The sequence below is a fragment of the Dermacentor silvarum genome, chromosome 3, assembly GCF_013339745.2.
Source record: "Dermacentor silvarum isolate Dsil-2018 chromosome 3, BIME_Dsil_1.4, whole genome shotgun sequence".
NCBI classification, from domain to species: Eukaryota; Metazoa; Arthropoda; class Arachnida; order Ixodida; family Ixodidae; genus Dermacentor; species Dermacentor silvarum.
The window spans coordinates 209,773,953-209,801,432 of NC_051156.1; the positions used below are offsets into that span (position 1 = coordinate 209,773,953).

The window sequence follows — 27,480 nt, forward strand, 5'->3', positions numbered from 1 at the left end:
AATCCGAAAGGTTCATTCTTTCCCGGTATTATCGTACTGACTCTGTTTCTGAAATGCTTCGGTTGCTTGATTTGCCTCCATTGGCTCAACGGCGGAAGTTGGCTACTTAAATTTCTTCTTTTTTTTTTATCAAAAGGCCACTTCAGTATTGAAACCACACCATATTTTTCTTCCAGACAGACTAAAAACGTCAGTTCAAGCAATCATTGCATGTTCTCAATTCCAAAAGCATATCTGGACATGTACGCTTATTCATTTTTTCCGCGAGCGATTAAGGAATGGAACAGTTGGCCGGCGTCTGTTTTGCAGTCGAGTAGCATTGAAGGCTTTGAGGAATGCGTTAAAAACCTTTTATGAAATTGAATCTTAGTGGTGTCGTGCAAACGTTGTGACACTGTTCTGGAATACATACTGTAGTCTTTCTTTTATAGTGCTTGCGATATCACTGTCACAATGTTACAAACATGTATTTCTTAGCCAAAGTGTTGTATTTGTATTTCGTTATTTGTTTTGGAGTTTATTGCATTGTATTTCCAACATTCATTGCTTCATGTCCTATTTACGTTTGTAAGGTGTTTACATTTTTTACTTTATGTGCACACTTGCTGCACCCACCTTGTTACGGCCAACAGTATTTAAAAAATAATAATAATAAACAGCAGTCTGGATCATCTGACTTGCCCCGCAGTGCCCATGGCCTGTTTTACGTGACGTGTCATGATTTGAGCACAAACCACGTTCATATATTAACGCTGCAGGGCAAAAGTTGAAGGCATTGGAGGGACTTTTGTTAGTGTTTAATCAAAAGGGCTTTCCGTCGTTTATACGTTTCTGGTTGCTTCTTAGCAAAACAATCCTAATTTTTCGATATTCTATTTGGTTCGCGCTTAATATGTGGCCATTTACGCATGATGCAAGAGCCATCACAAGGCCAGACAGATATGTCGAGCAGAAAGAACGGTGAACAATACACGATCACTGAGTCCCCCAATTTTTATTTTTCATGAATATTATGTTTTGTTTTGTTGGCCACTTGTGGGACGCAGCCAGGGTTTTTTTTTTTTTTTTTTTTTTTTTGCGCGAGAAAAACGAGCTTCTATTTTTGGAAACCAATCAAAAGCGGCAGTTTGGCGAGTTCGTACTAGAACAAACCTTATAGAGCTGCAGTAATACCGGCCGGATCTACTGAGAGCCAACACCCTAGTTCTGTCGCCCTTGTCACACAATGCGGTTAGCGAACCGAGTATCGCAATTTAGCCTTTTTTTTAAATAACCCTATCGTGTGGACAGTTCCGATACTCCTTGAACTGGACATAATACATCGAACTGCACGAACGCGATCGAAACAAGAAGCATGTGCGAGCGATAGGAGACTCAAACTCAAGCATGCTTGAAACCGATTTCTAGCTACGCTCCATCTCTACACCGAGTTCGGTCTGCACTGAATTGAGCACGTTCAAGAGCCCCCGTGGGAAAAACTGCACGGACTATTCCGAATCTCGCTGAAGTCGATCTGTGCCTGTGCCAACATTCCCGAGAGCGATCGAAGTTAAAACGTGCTCGACAGTGATCCATACACGCTCGAGAGTGCCAGTGTTAGAAGGGGGTATAAGTTAGACACACACGCATGCGCGCTCGCAAGAAAAACTCACGTTACACGCACACATGTCACAAAAGCGCGCACGCACATACACCGTCTGGGATTTTTCTCTCTTTCTGCAGACGGTAGGGCTCGTCCAACACTCCCAACACTCGCAGCTGGTGCCGACGACGAACAGGAGTGCACGTCCGTCCGCGGCCGCGGTGCGGGCCGTTGTGGCGGCAGTGGCTGCTGCGAACAGGAGCTGCTGCGCCGAGAGGAGGAGAAACAGAGGAGCCGTCGTCGGCGCTCACCGCGGAAAGAGGAGGAGGAGGAGGCCCGCCCCGAGAGACGCTCCTCGCCTTTTCTCGCCCTCTCCGCGCATAAAAGCTGCCGGCTTCGACTTGCCGGGCTGCATTCGGAGCGGGACCCGCGTGTGTCGTGAAAACGCGCACCGCACGCGCAACAAAAACAAAAAAAGAACGCAGCAACGTGCTGCACACCGATGTCGTCCGCTGCACTAGCCCGTCGTCTCGCGCGTCAAGCCGCGGCCGGACTGGGCCGGCGCGCGCGCTCCAGTGACACCGCGGCCGCCGGCTGCCCATTCCATCGCGGCGGCGCGGCGCTGGAACCGGCGGCGCACCGCTCCTCCGCGGGAGCGGAGCAGGCGCCGTGGAGCGGAGCGGAACAGTACGTGTCCAAGAGGTCGGCGGCGCGGAAGCCCTTCACTTCGCTGCCCAGTCCCAAGGGGCTGCCCGTGCTGGGCACGGCGCTGGACGTGCTGCGGGCCGGAGGCGCGCCCAAGATCCACGAGTACTGTGACCGGCGGCACCGCGAGCTGGGACCCATCTACCGCGAGACGTTAGGCAGCGTGGACGCTGTCTTCGTGGCCGACAGTGCGCTCATTCAGAAGGTGTACACCAACGAGGGCAAGTTCCCCATGCATATGGTGCCCGAGGCCTGGCTCATCTACAACGAAGTCAAAGGGATTCAGCGCGGACTCTTCTTCATGTGAGTAGAGTCTCCTTCCGGCCGTCGGTGGACTGCGAACGTGTCTCGTGTGTGCGATCGCTTAGCGCGTTTCACGGTTAACTAGTGTCACCTGGGTCATTCGCAGCGCGGGAACTATTTCCTGGCTTTTAATCACCGACTATGTCGACGATTACAGTGGCTTCAGTGAAACAGTAGCTCGAGCTTGCTCGCTTGGCAACAGCCTGCTGTAGAGACGAAACTTAAAGCGACGCACGCACTTTCCCGGACGTCATTCCTGTGTGGAACCGTCTGATATATACCATGACGTATACAACTTCCATCAATTTTATTGCGAGCTTATACAACGATTTTTTTTACCCGCTGCGGCTGCTACGGCTGCGATACGTAATTTTCTCATCGATCTACTTTCCGACATAATACCCCATACCGAGGTGCCAGCGTGTTTCTAAGTGTTTTGTGTGGAGATATATCTTCGCGCATACTGACGCATGGGGCTCTTGGGATTCACCTCTGCGACGTTTCAGATGAGCGATCACGCGTTTTTCATTAATACTCATTCTCAAGATACTGTACCAATGTGATCGCCGGTTTCTCTCCCGGAGAGATGTGCGTTAGCTCTGAAAGTCGCATCGCCGCGAATGAAGTGCGTTTGCGGAGGCGAGTGGCTGTTGACTTTATCCATTAGTCCGCGTCCTATCTCTATGACACTGCTTGACAGGAGCCCGCCGGCGAGCGTTTCTTGTAAGCTTCCTACCGGTGCGATTGTGTCATTATTGGAGTCTTATCGTATCTAACCGCAGAGAACAATGGGAATGCGCGCCACGCTTCGGCGAGCAGGGAATCGATTGCGGCGCTTGACACTGTTCGCTGATATCGGCAGTGAAGGACAAGCGTACGTGACACATCCATTCAGGCAGGCACCACTGCAACTCGGTCAGCATCGCTCGAGAGCCTCTGTTCTACGGTAGCATTGGATCTCCACACGCGCGCTATCGTAATCAATCAGCTGGCCGACTGCTTCGGAATGTACGGCATGTCTTCGACATCGTGTAAAGCCCCGTAAATGAAAAAAAATGAGGAAAGAAGTACTCATTTCACGGCGTTTTCTTGAAGGGAAGTGAGAGGCAGCAGCATTATGTGAGACGCGCTATATTAGAGCGATGGCAACGTTTGGTAGACCGTGGATAGCAAATGCAATTTAATGTGCTGTGACATTAAACAAATAGTTAGTGCTCATATTTACCATCCGCGCACATAAAAAAAAATTTAGATCATTCTAAAAAAGGCGGTGTCACTAGTGACATGGTTAAAATCAATATGCAGATTGGTACAGTATCTTGAGAATGAGTATTAATGAAAAGCGCGTGATGCTCTAACTGCACGTTTGGCATTGCTTGACTTGAAATAATAAATGATGACAGTCGTTCGCGAGAGATGAATCGCTGATTCCTTTCTTGGAAAGTCGTTGCTGCATAACTTGTCGTCTTCGTGGCAAAGCAATGTCCTGACTTGGCCGTCGAGTTTTGAATTGATGTTATTCTTGCACGTGATCTTCGTGCTTGTACATGCGTATCCGTCAACCGAGGAGCGCGGCAAAGTCCAGATGTTCCGAGACCCGCTTACCATGTTTACCGTGTTTCGTGAATCGGTGACTATTGGCTTCACGGCATAACTTGCGGGCATGTCGGGCGGCACCCCGTGTCGAGGAACCGCATGAAGTGCTTAGCGGGTGAGACGAACTTGTGCGGTCGCGGACAGCTTTGAACAAAGAAAACACGATGACTACTTGGAAGCCGACGCAAATTCCCATATTGTTTGACTGTCAACTGTCTTGTGAAACGTAGGTGCTGCTTTTAACAAATGCTACAGCGGTGTCATTCGCTACTTAGTCCACAATACGTTTCGCTGCTTTTACGGAAATAACCCATTTGTAAACTTCACTTCTCCAGAATTCTTTGCCGTTCATCCCCGCTTTACGAACTCCTGGAGTTTACTAGACCTTAAAGCAGCTCGGTTGCTACCTTTAAAACTTTTTTTTTTACATTGGTTTCTGCCGACTTCCGCGTATTAGTGTCAAACAACGGAAAATTTCTTTCTCGCTAGTTATTAGTGAACATGTGGTTGCAGGTAAACCAGCAAGTGCTCATGTATCAAAAAAGACAATCCTCTATTTCAAGGCTGTCGCGCAAACTGTCGCGTGCAGCCGCAGCTTGTAAAAACGATGCTCTCTGCGCAAGACGCCGTTGCCTGAGGGATTCCACACAGGTCTTAAATAGCCTTTATGTTTTGAAGGGCGTCAGGCAATCCACGACAGTACTCATAGCAGAGAAAGTAGACACAAGAAGCGCTGCGCACACAGCTGACGTGTCTTCTTTTCTTGAGTTTTATTTATCTATCTACGAGTTAACCAAAAGCGTACATTACGATGAAACCAATGGCCAAATTGCTTTGAATGCCTCGCGTTCTATTTGATAGTTCAAGTGCTTGTGCTCATCCTTTGGGTTTATAATGCGCTATTTTGCACGCTGCTAAAAAAACGCGGCACTTCTTTTAATTGCCGTTCGCAGTAAAACAGGCTAAGAATTTGTTGTGCTGTCGGCGTTTTCTGTTACTTAAGCGAAATAAATTGGTAAATTATAGTAGCACGTAGCTCGAGGCACATCCTGGTGAAATACATTTTAATTTCGCGCAGGTTAATTCACATATGCGTTTCAGGGAGAGAGAAATTGCAACCTAAGAGCCCGCTCATCTTCTCTCGCCCAGACGGGGAGGACTTTCATCACAGCGCGGTACTTGAAACTGCGAGTAAATCACATCACAATAACACCAAGAATTCCGAAGACAACCGATATGAAAGCGGATCTGTGACTGACTCGTGACAATGATTTGAAAGACACTTGACGCGCTGCCGCAGTGTGTTAGGTATACTTCATTTCTGCTGCCACCATCCAGTTATCTGTGGAGCCCTTCTTACAACTTAATGAACTAACTACCTCTGAGGCAAGCCACGATGACAAATGGGATTTGGGCGTTACAATTACGCACCAACAGGCTCACTGACTGGCTCACTGACAAGCCAATACCGAAGCGACAAGTTAAGAAGGCAAGCCCATAGCTGTAAGCACGGTGTTTTGATCGTAAAGACTGCGGCATATCGGGTAAAGGGTAGACGCTCTCGAGACAAACAGCTATAGGTACAAAGTGCTGCACTGCACTGGTGCCAGGCATGATATTTTCGTTATGCGATTGCCGTGGTGCTGTCAGCGAGTCTGGCAATCACGCAGACATCGTAGACAGAAGCACAATGCCGGCATTCAGTTACAACACTAAGTTGAGGAGATAAATGTTGCACAAGTTGATAGTTGCGAACCGGTGGAGAGAGGCGCATGCGCAGTTCTGTAGCCGAGCGTCAATCTACGCTTCTTTTTTTCTTGTTGTTTTTCCTTTATCTCTCGCACGGCATTCTTCCGAGTCAGTTTTGCAATACCACCGCGAAGTACTGTCGACGGCCTCGACGCCAAAAGAATGCGGGCCGCGGGTTCTGTTACAAAAAAAAAAAAAAGAAATGAACGAAAAAGAAAACGAAAGACAAAAGAAACTGAATATGATAGCATGCAGTTCGTGGCTTGCTGCTGCAAAAGCATTACAGTAATATATCGATCGCTTATACCTATGCAGGCTGCGAACCTGAACTCGAAAGGCGAGAAAGGATTTATATTTTTGAACAGCGGCGAAACAATAGTTGCGAAGGCACATGTATTTTGTAAGTTACTATCCGCATACAATTTTATGCCTTTTAATAGACAATAGAAATATTATAAGGAAACGCGCTCACTGTGGTTTCCGGTGTCCTCGCACCGATCTCGCACAAGAAAACGCGGCGTGTTTATCGTGAAAATAGTGAAAGGAGCTAAAAACGCGCTCTTCCCTGAGATCAGTTTGCCTCGCGAAGTGGCTATGTCGCTAGGATGTGAAAACTTTAACACTCATTGCCGGAATGTCTTAAGATGGCTTTCTTTAAATGTGTCACCTCAGCTAAGCATGAGCGATGGCTCGAATTATATAACGTCGTGTTAATCATGCGTACTCCATTCGTACGCATGGCAGCCAACCATTGGTTGCGTTTACAGATACGAAGTTGTGAAATCTTTTAGGTGAAATAAAAATATGTATATGTACGCGCGTTCATTCTTTGACCGCGTGCTTGTAATTATTCCGTAGCTCAGCGCGGGCGCAGTAATATGTATCTTGCATTAGGCTTTTGCACTTGCATGCTGTTGCATTTAAGCATTAAACAGTCGTGAGTACCCATTTTACTGTTTCCTAGCCGATGTAGTGTATCTGATCGTGTATCCACCAGGAAAGTCCTCCATTCCCGGTTGTTTACCCCTCCTAATCTTCGAATATCACTTGTTCTCGGGGTAAAATCCGCGGACACCACTTATCCTTGGCATTGAATCTCGTATCCCTTTATCTGCCTTTCTTTCAATCCTGGGGACGTATGTTGCTGGCTGCGGATTCTCTTTGTATAGGAAGAGACATCCAGTCCACGCTGTTTCCGCTGACATCCCTTACCGTCCATTCTTTTCCTTATCGCGCCCATTTAAACTGGGACGCTTGTCTGCGCCGGTGTGATACGCTAGGCACGCGCTTGGCGGGCCTTCTTTTCATTGCCATGACGCCGTTTCATACCTGTGGTTTTCTTGCACGAAACCCGGCCATCGGAAAAGTTTCTTTCCGACACAAATTAATTGTTTCATTGTTCAGATAACAGCGGCTTGGTGAGTGCGCTGGTGCAATTGCTGCGTTCTGCTGCGCGCATGGTTCGATGCCGGCCCGCATTCCCGTGGGGGCAGAATGCAGGCCGAAGTCCCCGACTGCAGCGTGTCTTATAATGAGATCGTCATTGCGGCACATAAAATCGCTGAATTGAAATATAAACATAATTGGTTAACCCAATCACGGGTTCTAATGCCTTGGACCTAGCTAGCTTCACCTATATAGCTTAACTAAATGAAAGAAACTGCTCTGTAAGGCGGTCGTTGACTTTGATAATATTTGCGAGACCGAGTGATGCACGAAACAACTTGTTTCATGCCAGCGTGAGCGGGTTCTTTGTGCCATCTTATCGCTCAGTTCACTTGGCTAACCCCTTTGAGCCAACTGTTTCGCGTCGCAATGCGCCCTTGATAAAAGCTTTTCTTCGCCGTATCAAGAAAAAATAGAGAGAAACGCTGCGCACTTCGGCGCCAGTCTGAATCGCGCATCTATATGCAAGTCTCGGGACCTTATGTTCTGACAGATCTACGTATCGTGTATTGCGTCATTATCGGCGCCAAGGAACAAAGTGGCAAAGTCAAATGTCTCTTGACCGATAACTGCGTAGGATCTAGTACAACACGAACTGTAATCATACGCAAGCGCAAAAAAAAAAAAGAAAATGAGGGAGGAGGGAAGAGACATGAAACGCTTTAAGGGAGCATTTATTCACCCTTTCGTGTTTGTGCGCTACTTTTTTGCTGCGATTGTCGTCCGTGAACGAGATCCTGAAACCGATAGAGCGGCGTCAGTCGGTCGTCGCTAACGTCGGGCTTCGGGAGAAGCCATAAGCGAGCACACGCATAAACACACTCACACGCACAAAACCCGTCCGCGCGCTATTGTGCGTTAGTGTGTGGACGTGTAGCTAAAAACAGTTACAAAACCTTATGCACCCTTCTACAACGCTTTCCTCCTTCGATGTCCTTGACACTCCGACACGACTGAGACTGCCACAGGTTCAGTTTTGACTACCTTTGAATTGTTTTCACGAGCCCATGCTAGATCTCAGTGGGACATTCATTCATTCATTCATTCATTCATTCATTCATTCATTCATTGCCGTCTCATGCCCCGAAAGTGACCGGTACGTCCGTGTTCTAGTCCAATATTGACACAACCGAACGACTGAAGACCAGTTACCGACAGCTGCTTCACATTATATGCAATCACCATCGCCGGTCAGCCGACACCATCTCGTTTCTTTCTTCGTCGTCGACGAATCATTTCGAGGTTCGCATATGCGCGTCATCACCTAGGCGGAGGAGAAAATGCGTATGAAGTGAGTCGGAGCATAAGCACGAATTTCTCGAACGGCCGTGAGCAATCGCACAAGCTGTATTGAAAAACTTTTTTTTGTTGGCATCCACTGGCGGAAACTGCGCTGACTTGCGTAGTAGGCTCATGCGAATAAGCGCTTACTCCTCGTCCATAAAAAAAAATTAAAAAAAATAAAAAAAAGAGCCCCAGTTGAGACAAAAGCCTCAACTTCTACAGAATGGCGCGGACTGCACCACCAAACTGGTCTACGATGGCATCAATACATGGCAGTAGCTGTCCAGCTCTCACTTCATGAATGTGCCGTATTTGACGTCAAACAAAAAAATACAGAACATTTTAACATCCTCCTACTATCAGAAAACGCTCAATTTCTCCGTGCTCTTCATGGTCTCAATGACCGCGCTGGGCGCTTCGGCGGTTTCATTCAGCGATTGAAAAGCAGCAAATTTGGAAAGTGCGCACCCAACCCAGCACATACGAAGGCGCACCCTGTTCGATCTGGCAGAAATGAAAGAAGGGCAAAAATTTCAGGCAAAGAAAAAAACGGAAAAAGAAAACCCCGATGAAGCCGAAACCTGTCCTTCGCAAGACGGCAACACTTTATCTGCAAGAAGCGCCGCCCGCAAGCTGACTTATCATTTTTTTTTTTCATTTCATTTTGTCATCTTTCTCTCTTGCCTTCCAGCTACTTTTGGAGTCGTCTTTCCGACCTCATGCGTATTCCCTCCCCAGTCGCAGGAAACATGTCTGGTGGTCTCACCTGTCTCCGCGCCCTTTCTTTTTTTGGTTTTATGAATCGTTTTCTACCCACATCGCTGCGGCGCCTTCGCGGAGCTGACCCTGAATGGCGAGATAAACGAAGCCCGTCGGTTTCATTGATGTCACGCGGCTACCACCGGTGGCGCGAATCCATTCACGCCACGCAAAACCCGAACGCGGTGCGTCGATCTTAAGGCTGGCTGTGTGACCTTAGACATCGTAACGAGCGCTGATGGACGGGAACACAAAGAAGCGGAAAGTAGACTGGACGAGCGCTAGTTGTCTAAGTTCAGTTACAACCAACTAGCCCACATTTCTGCTTTAAATAGACTGTTTCTTTCTTTTTTTTTTTTTAAACGTCTAAGCGTTTCTCTAAGCAAACGTCTCGGCATTTTACTGTTCCTATAGTATATCTTCCTCACTTTTATTGCTTGCAGAAAATGCCGTTTCATAAATTATATAAATACAAATGGCAGCCTTTGGACTACAATGACCTACATTGCTCGTCGAATATTCTATCTACAGTCCACGCCGAAAAGCAACCATTAGCAAGTCTTTGTAAGATATGGACTAAATGAAGCAGACTTTCTAACGACTGCTGTCGACATACAGCATAATAACTTCCTGTATAGACTTACGGAGAAGTCAATAGGATGACAAAGCAGCCTATCAGATATTTACAGAAAGTATACAGACATTTAAAATTTATTGGTATAGACTCACAGATCGGGCCCAGGAAATGGCTTCTAAGTTGCGCGTAATGCTAGTTTCAGCTGCGAGAAGCCTTCCGCACATCTTTAATTTCAGCTACTTTGTCGCTACGGACCCTGCACGGTATTGAATGCGTCTGCGCGACTATGAGCGCTCACGCAGCTGGCGTATCTCCCGGAGCAGAACAGCAGTGAAATAACAGTGTGCTAAAACGGTTGAGCACTTGATAGCTGAAAGCATACCCTTTTTGGCGGAATTCAGTTACGAAATCTCTATCGCTTTCAGCATGGAAAATTATTGCCAGCCAGCAAAGCTAACAGTTGCGGTGCAAAAGTATAAATAGATGTATCATCCCGACAACTGCGTGGCAGTGCGCGTGGTACGAAGTGTCTGGAATTAATTGATTTCGTTTGACGCGAGAATTTACCCAGCTTTAAATATACGCCCTTTATTTGCGAGATCGGCGGCGTTTCGTTCGAAGAATGTGTCAAGCGGATCAGTGCATTAAGAGAAAAAAAAAGGAAAACAGCAGGTGTGAATCGCAGCGAGGATGCCAGAAGTGCGCGCTGTGCCAGTTATTTCTATATGTTTTTTTTTTAGAGTCGTCAAGAATGTGTACGCAGACCTCAGTCACGATTGAGAAACATATTCGCTCATTTTTTTTTTTTTTTTTTTGGGGGGGGGGGGGGGGGGGGAACGAGCTCCGCCTTTCCAGGTGGCATTATAGGAAGATGACGAAAACGGTGACATTCACGCATTCGGCGTTTCTATCAAAGCGATACCACTTCGTTCGCACTTGAGTACAACGAAAGAACAAAAGAAACGCCGTAAATGAGAATCAGACTCATCGCTGTCGTCACGGCAGCTGCGCCGAGTGCGTTAGCTGCGCGCGGAGAGAAAGGTCGCGCGCTGACGTGCGTGTGTGCACGTGTCGTGTGCATAACCGCGTGGCAAACGATCGAGGCGTACACACTGTGGCTTCCTGGGAGTTCCCGAGCTTTCCGTGGACATCCCACGCTTCCGCTGTGTGGCCGCGAAAGCAGCGCGATGCGAAGAAAAAGAAAAGACCGAGAGCATCACGTCTCGACGACACGTCGCCCATGGACACGTCCTCGTTGTCTCCCCGGTGTCAGCTCACACGTAGACCGAGACTGTGCTGGCGTTCGTTTCACCAGGCAACGTTTTTCGATTGGTGAGGTTTAAGGTAACACAATTATAGTAATAGCTCACGTTTGAGCGCCTTAACTTAGTTAACTGGCTCCTAAATATGAGCAAAAGGGCGCGTTTGCCCTCGACACCTGCGCAATAGGACAGCCTCTGCAGTGAGTTGAACACGACACTTTCTGTGCTAAGCATCTAAAACGCAGTTACCGGCCAGATGCCGCAGCGGGTCTTTTCGATGTCGAAGTTGCAAACTGTGCGAGCGGAGGAGGTTTCATACAACGCGAAGTGATCCGCGACGGGAAATTCGCGTAGCTGTACGGAGGCGCGCATGGTGTTCGGATTGTGCATTGAACCCTTTTTTATAGGGCGAGTTTATGCGCTTCCGCTCGTTTACGATTTTACTGTGATATAGTTGCAAGCGGGCTGACATTTAGCAATGTTTGCCTTGCTTCAGGTGTTCACCGTAATGATCAAGCCTGCGGATTAATTCTACACAGCATTAGATAATTGTTAACCTTGGTCCTGAGCGATGATTCTGGTGATGAGGGTCCATTTACATCGCTTAGCGTTATGAGAAAAATGAACAAGCAGGTGATCGAAGTGAACATTAATTGTATATTATTGTGATATAAAACGATTAAATTCGTTAACGTTTATCATCCTTTAAGAATAGCTTATACGAACCAGAAATGTCGTTCGAATAGAAGCGTAGACTTGTAAATGGTCTTTGAGCTTCGTTAGCTCCGACCCCGTTCTGTTCTAAACCCTACCCCGGTTCTACGTGCGAAAGCAGCAATGTACCGCAATTGGAAAGCGTGTGGATGTTTGCCATATTGCTTCTTTTGCGAACCTGCTTAGCTGATCACATACCTAGATCTACAAGCGCGAGACATTGCGATGCAGCTCGTTGATCCCTGTTGATCCCCCCCCCCCCCCCTCCTAATCTTCGTAATCGCCCTCGCGCGCTGTTTGGTTTCCAGTGACCACTGGTGGGGGTGCCGTTCCCGGGACCTCCTCACTCGCGCCTGCTGGCGTGATCTTTACGCGTTTCTTTGCGTGTAGACATGCCGACAGCTTTATTCCTTACAAAGCGTCTCCGGTTACCTCCTCACAAATAGCACCACTTGCAACGCGTGTTACTTGAGAGAGAGAGAGAGAGAGAGAGAATAAACTGGTGGTTTCGGTCACGAGAGCTAGCTGCGTGCTCTGTGGGAAAGCACCGATGAAGGTTCTTGGGGGGGTTAACCTGCCCTCCACTGAACTAGAGCTGTGCGTCGAATCGGTGGGCTGATGATCCAAAACAAAGGCGATAGAGAAAACGCGAAAAACTGACGCGTATCCACACAAGTTCTTTTATAAATGCACGAGGCGTTGGTGTATATATTCATGTTCACAAAGGTTTCCAGAACTCTTCTTGTTCACGGTATGCCACGTCGATGGTCATAGTTTTGTTTCCTGAACTGAAGCGTGTGTGCCGAAACTGCGTTAACTTCTCAAGACTACGGAATTACCCGGCTGCAAGGCACGACGCTGATCAGAAGGTAAAGAAAGAAAAGAGTTGTCCAAGAAGAAAACGAAATATAAAGACGCAAGGAATAGGAAGAATGTTCAGAATTGCGAACGTGCACGTCCAGAACGTACCAAGAACGCTCGCGTCGTTCGCAGACACAGCGCCTCCAATGAACTTCGACGCCCTTCTCTCAGCGACAGAAAAAAACAACGAGCAACACTTGGAGGCGCACACTGTCAGCAGATTTGGCACAGCCGTCTCTCATGCCCAGCGAGCCCGCAGACACGACAGCGCCAAGCGGGCGTGATGGGGAACGCCTAGAGAGCATTCCGGCAAACCGTTACCAGAGCCGGCAGACACGCTTGAGCAGCAGCAGCAGCAGCTAGAGTGGCAACAGTGCTACAAGAAAGCGAGAGTTTATAGCCCTGCCCATGCATCACAGCCGGTCGGGGAACGGAGGAACGAGCCGCCCGGTCCTCCAGGGGCGCTGAAAGTGGTTTCAAGGCCAAGGTTAGGCCTCCGCAACAGGTGTAAGCGCAGAGGCCGAGCGACCGACAACCCTGATGGGAACCCCACATGTGGTGCCCCCCTCCCCCTTCCTCACTGTTCGCCTCCTGACGGGAGACGCGCGTGTCTCGTTCATTCCAAAAGCAGGGGGTGGCGGCTGCCGTCGGCAAACCAACATTTATCTCCCTCTCCCGTGGCAGAGGCCCCGTGCACTGCCTCTCCTCCGACAAGAGCAGCGCAATCCTACCTTCACTGGCCCGGGACACCCCGTGCTCGCGTGTGACAGATACGAGGCGCGTTCGCTCGCGCACACCACAGGCGGACAGCTCGCTCTTCATCGCCCATCTTTTCTTCTTCTTCTACTTCTTATCGTTTGCTCGTTTGCCTCACTACTCTTCGGTCTCTCTCGGTGAGCGTTATCGCGCATGCGAGCACTCGGCAGCTGCCGCCAGATTCGTTTACCCCCTTAACTTTTTTTTTCGACCCTGTTTTTGCTTGCCGCACGTTGCCGATTCTTGTCTTCTCGACTGCCATATCGTTGTTTTCTCATTGACGTTCCGTTCCTTGGCCCGTCTCTACCGCAATTTTAGATTCCTGCCGTTCGTCACCAGCCACGCGGCGAAACCGCTTTGCTCCTGCTGCGCCGCTAACGGCCAGGTTGAGAAGGCAGGAGGGGTGGCTATGAACGCCAAGATTTTCAGCGAGAACTAACAGTTCGAACAAGGGGAAGCCGCAGCTACGCTTTCAGGATTGACACTTTCTTTTGGGCACTTAGTTAGTTTCGTTTATTTTCCTACCGTACCTTGCGCATGCTTGCTAGAAAAACGAGCCCGGGCGGTCCACGATGCTGTGCCTACAACTCTGAAAGCGACTTGCACCTGACGCGCGGCTTCTGTCCCACAGGAGAATATAATGACTGTTCAAATAATGATATAGGTGTATGTATAGCAGGTGACTCAGTTTAGATGTCTGCCATTATAAGTTAAAGTTTAGCAAGATGTTCATGTGACGTATCATCACTTATTCTCCTTGTCCCACTTTTTTTGTTCACTTGACCGCAGGGATGGCCCGGAGTGGATCGACCGACGCCGAAGCCTCAACAACGTGTTCCTCAAAACCAAGACTGTCACGGACAACGTGCCCGTCTTCAACGACGTCATCACGGACCTTTTGAATCGGTGGCACGAAGCCCGCAACGACAAGGGCATCTTGGAAAACGTCGAGCGTGAACTGTACAACTGGTCCATAGAATGTACGTTTCATGCTGTTATTATTTTATTAGAAATGTGAAAATGATAATGAGTGTTAAAATATCAGGGGCCGATGTGTGCCATGTAGACAGCTGAGCGTTTCATGCATAGAATTTAAAAATATATATAACAGCGCAATTACAACTTGAAAGGAGCAGTGAATTTACAAAAATGTCAAATTGTTTGAAAAACATGAAGCCATAGCAACATGCAGTAATACCAACATGCAGTCATTTTCTTCTTTAGATGGTAATTTTAAAATCAGAGTGATGAAGGGTGCGTCTGTTCCTGCAGATCGTGCCTGTTCTTTTTTTTTTTTTTTTTTTTTTTTGCAAAAACGTTAATACTTGTCTGGTGAAGTATGCAGTGTGAGTCCTTGCTTTTTGCGGCCACTTAGAATGTCGTGTCTTGCGCAAACTTGTGCAGCCGAGGGCATTTGGGATTACTTACACGTCCGTTGTTTTGTCGTAACCAGTAGCACGTTTGACCTTGTCCTGCCCTCCTTGTGCAGCGCTGGGTGCCATGATCTTTGGCCGGCGGCTGGGCTGCATCGCGCACAACTCGAGCATGGACAACGTGCACGAGTTCGTCCACTGCGTGCAGCAGATTTTCAACGAGTCGGCCAAGATGTCCATGTTCTCGCCACGCCTCGCCTACCGTCTTCGGCTGCCCGTTTGGCGGCGCTTCGTCCGGGCGGCGGGACGGGCCCTCGAGCTCGGTAGGTGTCTGCCGTATGCGGCGGCTACTGATTTAGAACTAAGTATGCAAGTGCAGTGGGTTGCCAAACAGTTATTTAGGTTACCTAGCACAGTTGAAGAACAATGCACAGCAAGGGATCAAAGCCATGTGCACGAGCGCATTCTTCTAGATCAGACGGTTCTCAATAACTGGTCCTAGCAGGCGTGGTCTTCAGGAAGCTTTACGGGCTAGAATTCTGATCAGCAGCATCATCTGCAAATGAGTCGCCCAGGTGATTGCCAGCACTTCTCACGGGCTGTACTGCAACGTTCCTCGTGTGTGATGAACGGTACACATGGGTGCAATAAAACGTAGTGCTGTAAGCTGATTTGGAAATGTAAGCTACAATGGGTCCTGCTGCCATAACGTCAGTGACGGGTCAAGAATCTGAAAAGAGCAGCAGAACCCAATGTTGGTTGCGCACCAATGCCCAACAGTCTCGCTACATTGGTTTCCGCTGATGTCGTATTTTTCGAATGTCGTCCGTATGATGTCTAAATCAGAGATCCTGCTCTTTCTTTTACTCGCAGCGAGGGACTACGTTGAGGAGAACGTGAAAGCAATCGCCAAAGATCCATCGTCCGGTGCCCAGCACAACCAAGGCATTCTAAGTCAACTCTTGCTGAACGAGAAAATTTCGGAAGAAGAACTCGTCCGCATCGTCACCGACCTCTTCCTGGCCGCTGCCGACACGGTCAGTATATCCACTCCCAAACATTAATCTGTTTCCTCGTAAAAAGAAGAAATAAAAGAGCTATAGTTGTTAAAGGGCACGTCATCTTTGTAAAAGCTTTTGACTTCTATACTGATCGAATTGGCGTTGAATCATGCTTAACTATCGCGCATTTTCAGCTGCCTTCTGTACTGCTACAGACCTCGCATATTTCCTACTAGCCTACAATTTTGCATCGTCACACTTTTATCGAGCATTTGAAAAGGCTCTGCTTTCACCACTTCAAACCTCGTCAGCGACAGTCAGCAGCGGTGTAATCGTTTCGTGGAAGCACTCAGCACCCTAATGGTCCTTCATTGCACCACGCATCGTCATCCTACAACTTAACCGATAGCCTTTTTGGTTTCAGTTGGTGTAGCGTAAGTATATGCTACAGAGCAGTGACAGCTCGCCTATAAAATAATTGCAGCAGAAAAAATGAAGTGTCAGAACAACGTTATCTCGCACGACAACGAATACATCGGTGGGGCAGTTGCCCTGAACGTACGCTGTGCTTTCTTCGATATTATATGTATATTTATTTCACTTAGGCTGATCGCTTCGGTATGATGTGCGGAATAACGCATCGTCAGTCGAAAGTACTCACGCCGGCCAACGCTCACTATGATCAATTGTCTTTTCTTTTCTCGCAGACGTCACATGCCACCCAGTGGGCGCTGTACCTTCTCGCCAAACACCCTGAGCAGCAGGAGCGGCTACTCCACTCGGTGCGTAGCGTGGTACCTGCGGGGCAGCCAATCACAGAGGACTGCCTAGCGCGACTACCCTACGTCAAGGCGGTCATCCGGGAGGCTCTACGGTCAGTCCCAGTTCCTGAGAATGTTCGCTCATTCTCGCTGTACTAGTTGAAATCCAGTGTTTATGGATAAGCGGTTACAGCACATTGATCTTAGCAAGTGTACAGAGCTCAGGACTCGGAGAAACTGTGGTTATCAGGTGATACGTGTCAGCCTATCGTCAAATCGCAACTCGCTACAGCCATTTTGTCCTATCAGTTAAATATGCTCCGTTACCATCAAAGCTACTGCTACAAGATAATCTCTGGGACCGTATTATCAGGATTTAGTGAGTTCATTAGGGACCTTGAATTCTTTTGACGGATATCCGTTGAGCAATGTACGGGTGAATCTAGCACAGTATCAAGACTCGTGTTGTGTCATTCTTCAATGGTGAACCAAGTCAGACCTGGATCTACTCAACACTCCCGCCGTAAGAGCATCTTGCTGGTACCTTGTAACTGTACCAGACGTGAACTCACCAACTCGATATGTACCATAGATGGAAGAGCGTAATTTTTATTGGCAACATTTCCACAGTGGCGTGGTCACCGCAGACAGAAACAAAAGATAGAGGAATCACTGTCACAAGCTCGTTCAGTACATTTTTTTTTTTGTTTATTGTCATTTCTGCACATGCAGTTTGCAATTGCGTTGCCATCCGATTGAGCTTCGATATCTGGATCCTTTTTACAGGTTGTACCCGGTTGCACCATTCCTGACGAGGATCCTGTCCGACGATATTGTCCTGGATGGATACCACATTCCCGCTGGGGTAGGTGTCTGCAAAGATCACTCCTGCTCTTGCACGCTTAATCTAGTGCATTCTTCTTTATATATATATATATATATATATATATATATATATATATATATATATATATATATATATATATATATAATATTCTGTCTCTGCAATATTTCTTACTGCATTATCCAGTTTGTTGGTGCTTCTTTTTCTGCGAACTTTGAAGAGTCAGTAATGTTTCACGTTCTCTCTCCACCTTTCTTCCTGAGATTCCGCCAACTTCCTTCTTTCTGCTGTCGAGCGTCATAGCATATATGCTGGCCACCTCAAGAGTTGCGCACTTGTATATATCTCGGCTTCATATTGCGGCGCCAAGTTTTTGTACAATCTAAGCGGACCGTGCCAGACACCGCTTGGTCTTTTCTTCGCAGTATCGTGTTCGTAGCGGAGCGAGAAAAAAAAAAAACTGCGCTTCCCCGCCAAGCGCTCACACGCGTTACTTAGATGCGCGATATTGCTGGCTCGCATGACGCCCTTGAAGGGTGCCTCTGTTGCAGGGATGTGGGCGCAGCGAGAGATGACGATGGTTCAAATTGCACTGCTGCACTGCACGGCCAGCGAGTAAGACGCACGATAATCTTCGTTGCCATTAATTCGCACCGCTTCTCGTATAGCCGCCGCCTTCAATGACGCAGCGTGAATCACTAGGCGTGCCTCACAATCACCCGAATCGGATGTATCTTGAGAAAGAGAGGCACCTGGAGGGGGAATTCCCGAGAATTTCACAGGAATGGGAGAAATAACTTAGGGAAATTTGGGGGCCACAAGCCAAACCTTAAAACAAATTGACTGAGGCTTTCAGTTAAGAACAGTAATTTCTAGTTGTCTACCTTTCTATTGCTCGACGAAGGTGCACGAATCTAAAACCACTGAAAGGAGGGTGAAATCTGCTGACGTCACCTTCAAAAAACCACGGTGGATGAAATGAGCAAACCTCTTCAACTCAGTATACTCAGTAAATCACTATCGAAGGGAACACTGATTTCACTAATCGACTTAGCTGTTCATCAGCAACTGTATACTGCGTGCGCCTCTATATACTATGTAGTGTGGTGAGTAGAGATCAGACCAATCCTCATACAAGAAAGCTTCTAAGGTTATCATCGTAATGCGAAACGTACTCGCAAGTGATCGTGCTCTCGTTATATCCGCGTCGCCAGTTTGTCCTTCGCACTCCTTCAGATCATTAACTTGTGTCCGGCTTTATATTCAACGGAGCCGCTGGCACGTTGTGGTTACTTCTCTAACCGTGGACGTGTTTGCCTTTTTCTCTCTTTGCAGAAACTCATCTTGATGTCCCTGTACACGACGGGACGGGACGAACAGCACTTTTCGGAGCCGCACGCGTTCAGGCCCGAGCGATGGCTGCGAGATCGCGACCGCGCGGGCCAGGTGAACTCGTGGGCCTGCCTTCCGTTCGGCCTCGGCGCCCGCTCTTGCATCGGACGCCGCGTGGCCGAGGTCCAGATGCAGTTCCTCATTGCACGGGTGAGTACCGCGCGCTTGTACTTTATCGTTAATGATGGCCTCTGAGATGTGTGCTGCCCGCTGTCGGAGGCCATGCAGTAATCACCGATTAAATGAGTTCTGCGAAAGCTTTCTGCCATGATTAAAGAGCACAAAATGTGTTATAAATTGTCACTTGCTAGCTGTTCAAAGTGTTTTTTTTTTTCGTACAGTGCATCCGCTATGTACTGTATAATTTCTTGTACAGTTCACGCTACTGCTGAACAGTGCATGAAGGGGGTAGGTCCTTTGTCGCACAGTCTTTTCTGCCTCTAGCCGCACCTTCTCTTGACCTGTAATGTGTCGGAAACAATAAAATGAAAAATCAGATGAAATAAAAAAAAAAACAGACCCGGCACGAAAGAATAGGCTAGATACGGGACACGCGCTGCTGTCAACTGTACCACGTCTACCCTTTTCTTTCGTGCCATGTCTGTTTTTATGTGCTCTTTAATCATGCCAAATGTGCACCAACTTGGCCCTCTGGAAGTATTTAAAAGCTTTCACGCAGATTCCAAAATGTCTAGCTAAAACGTGAGCCTCTTGCTCCCGCTTTCGTGCTACAGAACTGATCTTCCTGAAATGAGGTTTCTATCTGCCATACACCGGATTGCAGCAGCCGTCAAGCGGATAGAAACCCTTAAATCGCTTAATAAACTAAATGTATCATGCTGGTTACTGCAGCACCCTTTTGGGTGATGTGTTATTTCAGTTACTAGCACTTCCATTTGTATAGATTAGTTTGCCCTTGCGCTGCCCGCTGCAAGTCTCATGGTAGCTCAGTTGGTAGAACCACGGATTCTGATTAATCAGCGTGAATTTTCTTGCCACCACAAAATTTTGCTATTTTAATTCTGTATTATACCCCTGCAATGAAATGGTTGGCAACTATGGCTTAATATGTTCTACCTGCGACGCCAAGCAGAGCTCCCCAATGTTGAAGGGGTGAGTTTTGAGGATACAGCATAATTGGTTTAGAACTAGGTTCGTACATGAGTATAACGAAATAGAATGGCGTTGAGAGGAAAGATGTTTGCGCATTCGCATTTGCCGCTTTATTGCATGTATTCTTAGCGATGTCCAATATACAAAGAACCTAACGTCCACTCAAATCTGCAGCACATAATTTAAAAACTTGGAGTACGCTTAAGCTTCGCCTTTAAGGGTGGAACGCAGGAGCGTTATGGGACGCCGTTGACACCGATACCGTATTTTCTGCGAAATGGTGCCCGATCAAAATTTAGAAAGGCTCGGTTTTAAACATTCCCCTCAATGTTGCCTAGAACCACAGTACAGCGAAACACCATTAGAATTGGAGGACGCTTAAGCTTCGTCTTTAAGAGTGGAACGCGATACCATTCAAAGATCCCTGGCTGCTTATCATGCTTTTTTATCGTGTATTCAAATTACAATCCGACGCTATCACGTCTGTATGTTGTGGTTAAGTCGTACTTCTTTTTTCTGCCGAATTTTACCTTGAGAAATTCAATTTTTTTTTTCACTGACGCCTTGAGCCACGCGAAGGGCCCGCCCGGTCGGGCTGGTTTGGGATGATGTGGGTTGGCATGATTATTTCCGCCAAACGCCGATGCTTACGCCGACACCGACGCCTGATTTTCTGCGACACGGGGCCCTTAACGCTGTCGCGTTAAAATAGGCGATGTGCTGTACATAGTTTCCTTAATTATTTTCTGCAAGCTGAGTGGCTGTCAGAACTCAAACGCTTTACTGTTAATATAAGTAGCAAATGTAATGAGAGCGAACACACAACATTCGACGAAATGGTCTTTCATCTGCTTCCAAAGCCATGCACGAGTCACATAGTGGATCCACTGAGCTTATGCCGTTTAATTATACTATCTTTTCGCCAGTTGCCGCTGGTAGTTAAACCACATCTCGTATTCTTCTTGTTGTCGGATATTACAAACTACGGAAACATTCGCATAGTGCGGCGAATAGATAGAGATGTCACGTGCTTGTACTGCCTCAGCGCGAGTGTCGAACCTGTTGTACTTTTTCTACAAATGCTGATCTGTTCGTTTTCCTCTCCGGCAGACGGTGCAAAAGTTCGAGCTGACGCCGAGCACCGGACAAGGACGTCCAAATCAAGATGCGGCCTCATCACTACCCCAGAGGAGCCCATCTCGCTACGGATGACCCCTCGGTAGCGTCCCTGGTGTGGCTCGCCGACAGAAACGAGCGCGTCACAAGCGATCCGAGTCGTCTGTGGCTTGGCGACGTCTACCCCGGCGCCACCGTCGGACTGAATGCCGGCCGTCGTGGAGCGCCTGCCAGCACGACATCCCGGAAGGCACCCGGCGTGCCGGTGGTCGCGTCGGCGTCACACGAGCTCGTTCTCTCGCCGCCATGGGACGAGCGAACCGCCACTACCGCCAAAGACGAGGGCAGCCCAGCTGGGATCATGCCCGAAAACGCCACACACACACACACACACACACACACACACACACACACACACACACACATACAAACACGGTGCCCGCGCGAGCGCGGCATTGACGCCACTTCCGCTGGCCGGAAGTCAGGCCTAACGAGACTCCCTATCTATATACGGCGTCGTGACCGCGCATCACGAGTTGCATGAGCCCTGCGTCACAACCAGACCTTTTGGCTTTTGCCGATCGATGCTCCTTGAACCCGTCGACCTGGCTGCGGGCGAGTGCATTTGTTACCTGTGCTCGAACGAGGAGCAATTACGGAGCCCTGGTCTCAGGCACACTACTTACGAAGGACGCATTCTTTCTCTACAAGCAGTGCTGTAGTTTGTGTTTACGTCCAGAAACCGCGGTGATGACCTATTCGTTGTTTCTCTCGTGTAAAGCAACGTCAAATTATCGCCGGAAAGCTCAGTAGCACGCAGGGAAAGGGCTGTTTTTTCACGACACTTGTATGGTCTCCCCTATCGCCACAACTAAAAGGATTGCAGCTATAAAAGCAAAACAAGAGCTGCCGGAACTAAGTGCCTTCGTTGTGCACGGTATGGCTGTCCCCTATATGTCCGCGTAACTTATTCTTGATCGAATGACTGCGTCATGGCAGGTTTCACATCTAGCGATACAAGTGCCTTCTTGCAGCCCGTCTTCCCTGAAAACACTCACCGGGCACTGAGCTTAGCCGACGCACACTGACGTTGCTTTCACTAAGCAATATGTGCCTCATTCAATAGCGCTTACTGTTTTTGCGTCCATTTCTGTAATGCACCGGAGTATCTGCGCCTAGAACGCGCTAGGAGGCGTTGCATGACAAGTTAATAGCCGATTTACCAATAGAGGGTTGCAAACATGTCCACATATTTACTGACCTTTAACCTTTTTCATACTGGGAGCGCAAGTGCCCGCTCTTAACCAGTGTTGTTTAGTGATGACCTTGACGATGGCTAGTTCTGCATACGCTCCTTTGAATGGGTACTTCCCTCCAGGTTTCTTGCGATGAACGAAACTCATGCATACTTGTTCAACACCACGAAATTTCGAAGAAATGCAATACTAGCGTCTCTCATTCCGAGCGTGTTGTTGCGAAAGAGCGCGCATAATTGTCCAGTATCGTCACTGTGCGCGTTAATGTATTGTTCCAATGAATATGTATACATTAACAGGTGAAAGCACTAGTCCGTTGGAGTCTGTTTGTGATGTCTTGTGAACCAAGATGGCGAAGAGTGACTGGTGCTATTCGTATGCCACAGAATCCCAAATAACGATTTATAACCACAAACGCATGTTATTTGTTCCTTCTCCTTTCTTTTTTTTTTTTTTTTTTGCCAGTACCTTTCACAATACCCACTAACGACTCAATTGTTACGATCTCATGCGTGTTCTTTTGAGAGGACAGCTCGCAGCCTTCAATTGACGTTACTTGACGACATTCTACCACCTCGCTCACTAAGGTTCAGGACGGGTCACGCCGGTTCAGAACCGTCCGGTTATGCCGTTAAGTTCAAAACGCAAAGCGCCTTAAAATGAGCGTTCTGTTCTGCGTTTCATATATGCTGCCGCTTCCTGGTAGCTGATAATGATCTCTCTTTAAAACTCGTTAGTTAGTAAAGTTGTTCGCCGTTTGATCAGCCTTGATTTGACTAGAGGCAAAGGTCTGAACACAAAAGAAAAGCCTTGGGCTCTATGTAGTGTGTAAGAATCCACTAAACATTAGCTCTACTTTTTTTAATACCTCCAGACGTCAGCGCGGGTATCCGAAGCCAGCGAGTGCCGTTCGGCGTGTCTTTATCTTCAGCAGCAGCAGCGCAGATAAGCGTTGCTGCGTCTGAAGGTCGGACGACGTTAACTGCAGCAAAGAAAGTAAGAGAGTAGAAAAACGAATTTCTCAGAAATGAATGCCATCTGGGCCAGCTTACTGAGAAGACATCGTTGTCCTTCACAACGAGTGGGTTGGAAAATTACTACAGTTCCATACAAAACCTTAGAAATACTCTAACCATATTCAAAGACTACTAAAGTATGCTTTCACGGCCTTTCCGATACGAAGTATTTGCGGTTCTTGTGCGTGGCAGACCTTTTCTTAACAAAGTTTAATAGGTGATCACATGAAAGCTTTCTTCATAAGGTCGTCACGTACGGTGTATGTTTCTTCGGTATTGACGTGGGGAAGGCACATGAACGTCATACGGTGGTTTCACTGTAATCCTAAAAGCGGGAGGCTTTCCACACATGCGCAGCAGCTTTCCCACAAGCTGAGCATCTTAAATGCTGACTACTGTTGTCCTCATTTAAAAATAGTAAAAAAGAAAAAAAAAAGATGGCGTAGAAAGAAGCGCACAGCTTCGGATCATTCGTCACAAGCTTGCCAAGTCGTATACTTGCCCGACGTGTTCGACAATTTTGCGGGAGACCCGTTTCGTTTCCTTGTCGATGTTTGTCCATTTCTCGGTGTTTGTCGAGTATTTATTTCCTGACCTTGGTGTGTGTACACTTGAGGAGCCTTGATCTCTACGGAGCGTTTTTGCGCTGACGTCTGTGTGTTCCTTGTTCAATGTGCCCGTGTTTACACAAACACCTCTTGCGTCGATCAAGCGTTCGTGTTATCTCATTCCCGTATTACCTCCTTCGGTTCCTCGTTTATCGGAAACATCAAGTTTCTCGCTCAAGGCTGTCGATGTGTGTCAAGCTTTGCGGCATCACTAATTCAGCAGGCAGCTCAGCTCAAGCGATGCCGATGCGTTGCCCTGAACTTTTATGTCTTTTCTCTGACTTTCATTCCTACGGCGTCGGTTGCCACAAGTCTCCACATGACACTGGCAAGTTCTATACATATATATACGCCTTTTTTACTTCTCATCTCAGCAACTAACCACCTAAGAGTCACCACGCATTCTGTCATAACGTTCTTTCATCGTCACAGATTTTATTGCACTGTAGACCTCGAAACATACGCGCAGACACGTTATTTTTAAATTCTCTCACTTCATCATACATTCTATTTATCTACTCATCTTCATACATATCAATCATAAATTAAAACTCGCGACCGCATGTGCAAAATGTGTTTTTAAGGTTCTTCTTGGAAATTTTCGGAACAGTTGTTGCCAACATACACACACACGCATGCACTGACACACACAGAAACACGTTTAATGAGGCAAATGTCTCGAACAACCCACCGACTTGAGTATCACGCGCTCAGTGTTCATCCTCTGTTTGTATAGGAAGTTGCGACTGGTATTGAATATGTCTTGTTAACCCGAGATTCCTTGTGCGTTTACACATATTTTTGTACAGTTTTGATGCCTTGACACTGTTTACTCTTGCCCACAGCTCTATCAGGAGATCAGTGCCACATTGTACAAACTCTCGGGTTGGGGGTCAACCGTTGTCTGTCTCCTACATCGCGCTCTGTGACCACTAACTTGTCGCGCCAGTGTTTTTTTCACTACAGATGCCTGACACGTGCAATCACATTATTATTATTTCCTTCTTGCATCTGCTCACGTTTTACCCTCGTGTGAAAGAGAGCACTGTGATTTTGTATAAATATGAGCACTGCTTGCGCAGATGCTACTTGCCCGTACGATGCTGTCTGTACCTTATTCACAGTGCCACATGTCATATTAAGATGCAAGGAACAATCAATGCACGGAACTGCATGTGCACTTACACGGCGCTGTAGTCGGCCCAATAGCCCGAGCAATGCACCTCTCCACGCCACTTGTGTGCGCACATATTTTTTGTATAATATGCGGTGTACAGTTTGCAGTGCACTGTGGTACTGTTGTGGGACAAAGCGCGTTTTTTTTTTTTTTTTCCTAACATGGCCAGTCGACTTTTTTTTTTCTTCGGCGCGAAACAAACGAATGAAAATAAACGACCTTGCATTTCTACGAACGTTTCGTCTCCTGTCGTTTCTTTCTTTTTCTTTTTTTTTTTTTGTCTTTTGAGTGGCATAAACGATAACTTCATTTCCTTGTCCTCGTCCCTTTAATTAGCGCATTAGTTTAGTAATTTTCATTGTTTACCAACAAGCACACACTGCTTTTCTCAACTCCCTTGAACTAGCCTGGTCGCCCCACATTGATACAAAGGGAGTGCAAACTGGTTTCCTTATGGCAGGTGATGGCAACATTTATTAATGCGAAAGCATTATATGCCCATTGCGCGAAAATCCGCCGCAGTGACCGAAAGATGGTACCAGATATTGCCGACGGCGCAAAGAGTAAAAACGTGTCTAAAATGCTCGGATTGACGGTCAAATTTTTCAGGGAGGTTCCTGTAAACAAAGTAAATTCGTGGCTTCGAAAATAAAATTTGGTACATTTCGGTCTGGGTGGGAATCGAGCCCGGGCTTCCGGCGTGCGAGACGAGAGAGAGAGAGAGAAACAACTGTATTTAAATAAAGATCGTGCTTGGTTACTGTGGGTGGAGCCCCTCTTCCAGGGCCCCACTGGCTATTGCGGCGCGCCGGGCCTGGTCAAGGGTCGCCAATTGGCTTCCCAAGTCCAGTTCGGAGAGTCGCGCCTCCCACGACCAATTGTTTAGTGTATCGTTAAGTAGCGGCGACACGGCGTCTGCCGGACGCTGCGTGCATTGGTAAGTGATGTGTTCTAGTGTCGGGACGGAGTCGCACCATGGACATCTGTCGCTGTGTTCGTTGGGAAATATTTTGTGCAGTCTATGTAAGTGTGGGTACGTGTTTGTCTGTATTCGGCGCCAGTCCCTCGCCTGTCGCCTGTTTAGCTTGGGGTGAGGTGGAGCTTTGGATCGTCTTCCTAGTCGTTGTGCCTCAAGTATGTCTCTCGGTGTGCTGCCGGGTGTCGGAAAGGCGTCCGTTCGAGCGGTATGTATCGCGGCTCGGCCTGTTATACCTCGAGCCAGACGATCCGCCCGATCGTTGCCTTCCACTCCGGTGTGCGCGGGACACCAGGTTATCCCGTGGTCCATTTGGAGGCTTGGTCCTAGTATGCGAAGGACCCCGGCCGGTAGAACTCCCCGAAGGAAGAGGCGGCAGGCGTCTTGCGAGTCTGTGAGTATATAAGCCGACTGGCTCTTGGCGTCAGCGTCTCGGATGGCTAGGGCGTGCGAGACGAGCCCACTTCCCCGATGTCACGGCGGTTCCACGGTTCCGGCTGGCTAAAGGTGGGCCTAGTGCGTGCATTATTGCACACGTCATGTCGCAGCCATCTGGCTGACTAAAGGGGCCTCTTCGATTATCCGTCTCTGACAGTCCCGGACTGTCCGAAAAACTGCATACGCAACGCTCATTGGCTGAAAGCACTGTCTCGGGCAGTCCGGGACTGTCAGGAACGGATAATCGAAGAGGCCCAAGGTGTGGCCTAGTGAGTGCGTCATTGGGCGCGTGACGGCGCAGACAATGGGGAGGAAGTGGCGCCACGTCATGAGTTTATGAAGTGAGCGCGTTCGTGACGTTCCGAGTTCTACAAATGGTCTTATGATTTCGCATTTCCACACGTCAGCAGTCTTAAGTGTGTCTGCCGAATCTTTTGAAGCCAAGCTTCATATGCGTAGGGGAAAGCGTATATATGGCTAGGCGAAATCGCTTGTGTACAGAAAACTATCATCATCAGCATTGGCTCGAGCGTCGTCGTCTTCTTCCGCAGCTGGCTCGTTGGCGTCCCTCGGGTTGCGCTCGAGCCACTGCTCCCGCGTTCGTCGTCATCTTCTACAGCTGGCTCCGTTGCCGCTCATCATTCCAGCGTAGAATTTCACTTCTTATCTGTCGTCCTAATGGGGAAGCCGCGTTTACGGGGGCATACGCCGTTGGTTAAGGATGTATGAACCATTTATTATTGCGATAGCAATTATATGGACACTCAAAAGCAGATTTCTGCCGTCGGCGTCGCCGTCGCCGTCGCCGTCGCCGT

At 48.0% G+C, this 27,480-nt stretch overlaps 1 protein-coding gene across 1 annotated transcript; it reads left to right on the top strand.

Annotated features, from left to right (window-relative positions):
* Window positions 1-1,534: 1,534 nt before the first annotated feature.
* On the top strand, window positions 1,535-25,480 carry LOC119446591 (cytochrome P450 315a1, mitochondrial-like). Its single transcript, XM_037711061.2, is given in 10 exon segments — window positions 1,535-2,590; window positions 14,384-14,574; window positions 15,084-15,290; window positions 15,841-16,004; window positions 16,676-16,842; window positions 17,516-17,594; window positions 18,909-19,115; window positions 21,189-21,221; window positions 21,223-21,249; window positions 21,251-25,480. Coding segments are annotated over 10 exon segments (1,632 nt in total). The 5' UTR covers window positions 1,535-2,084; the 3' UTR covers window positions 21,302-25,480.
* The last annotated feature ends 2,000 nt before the right edge of the window (window positions 25,481-27,480 follow it).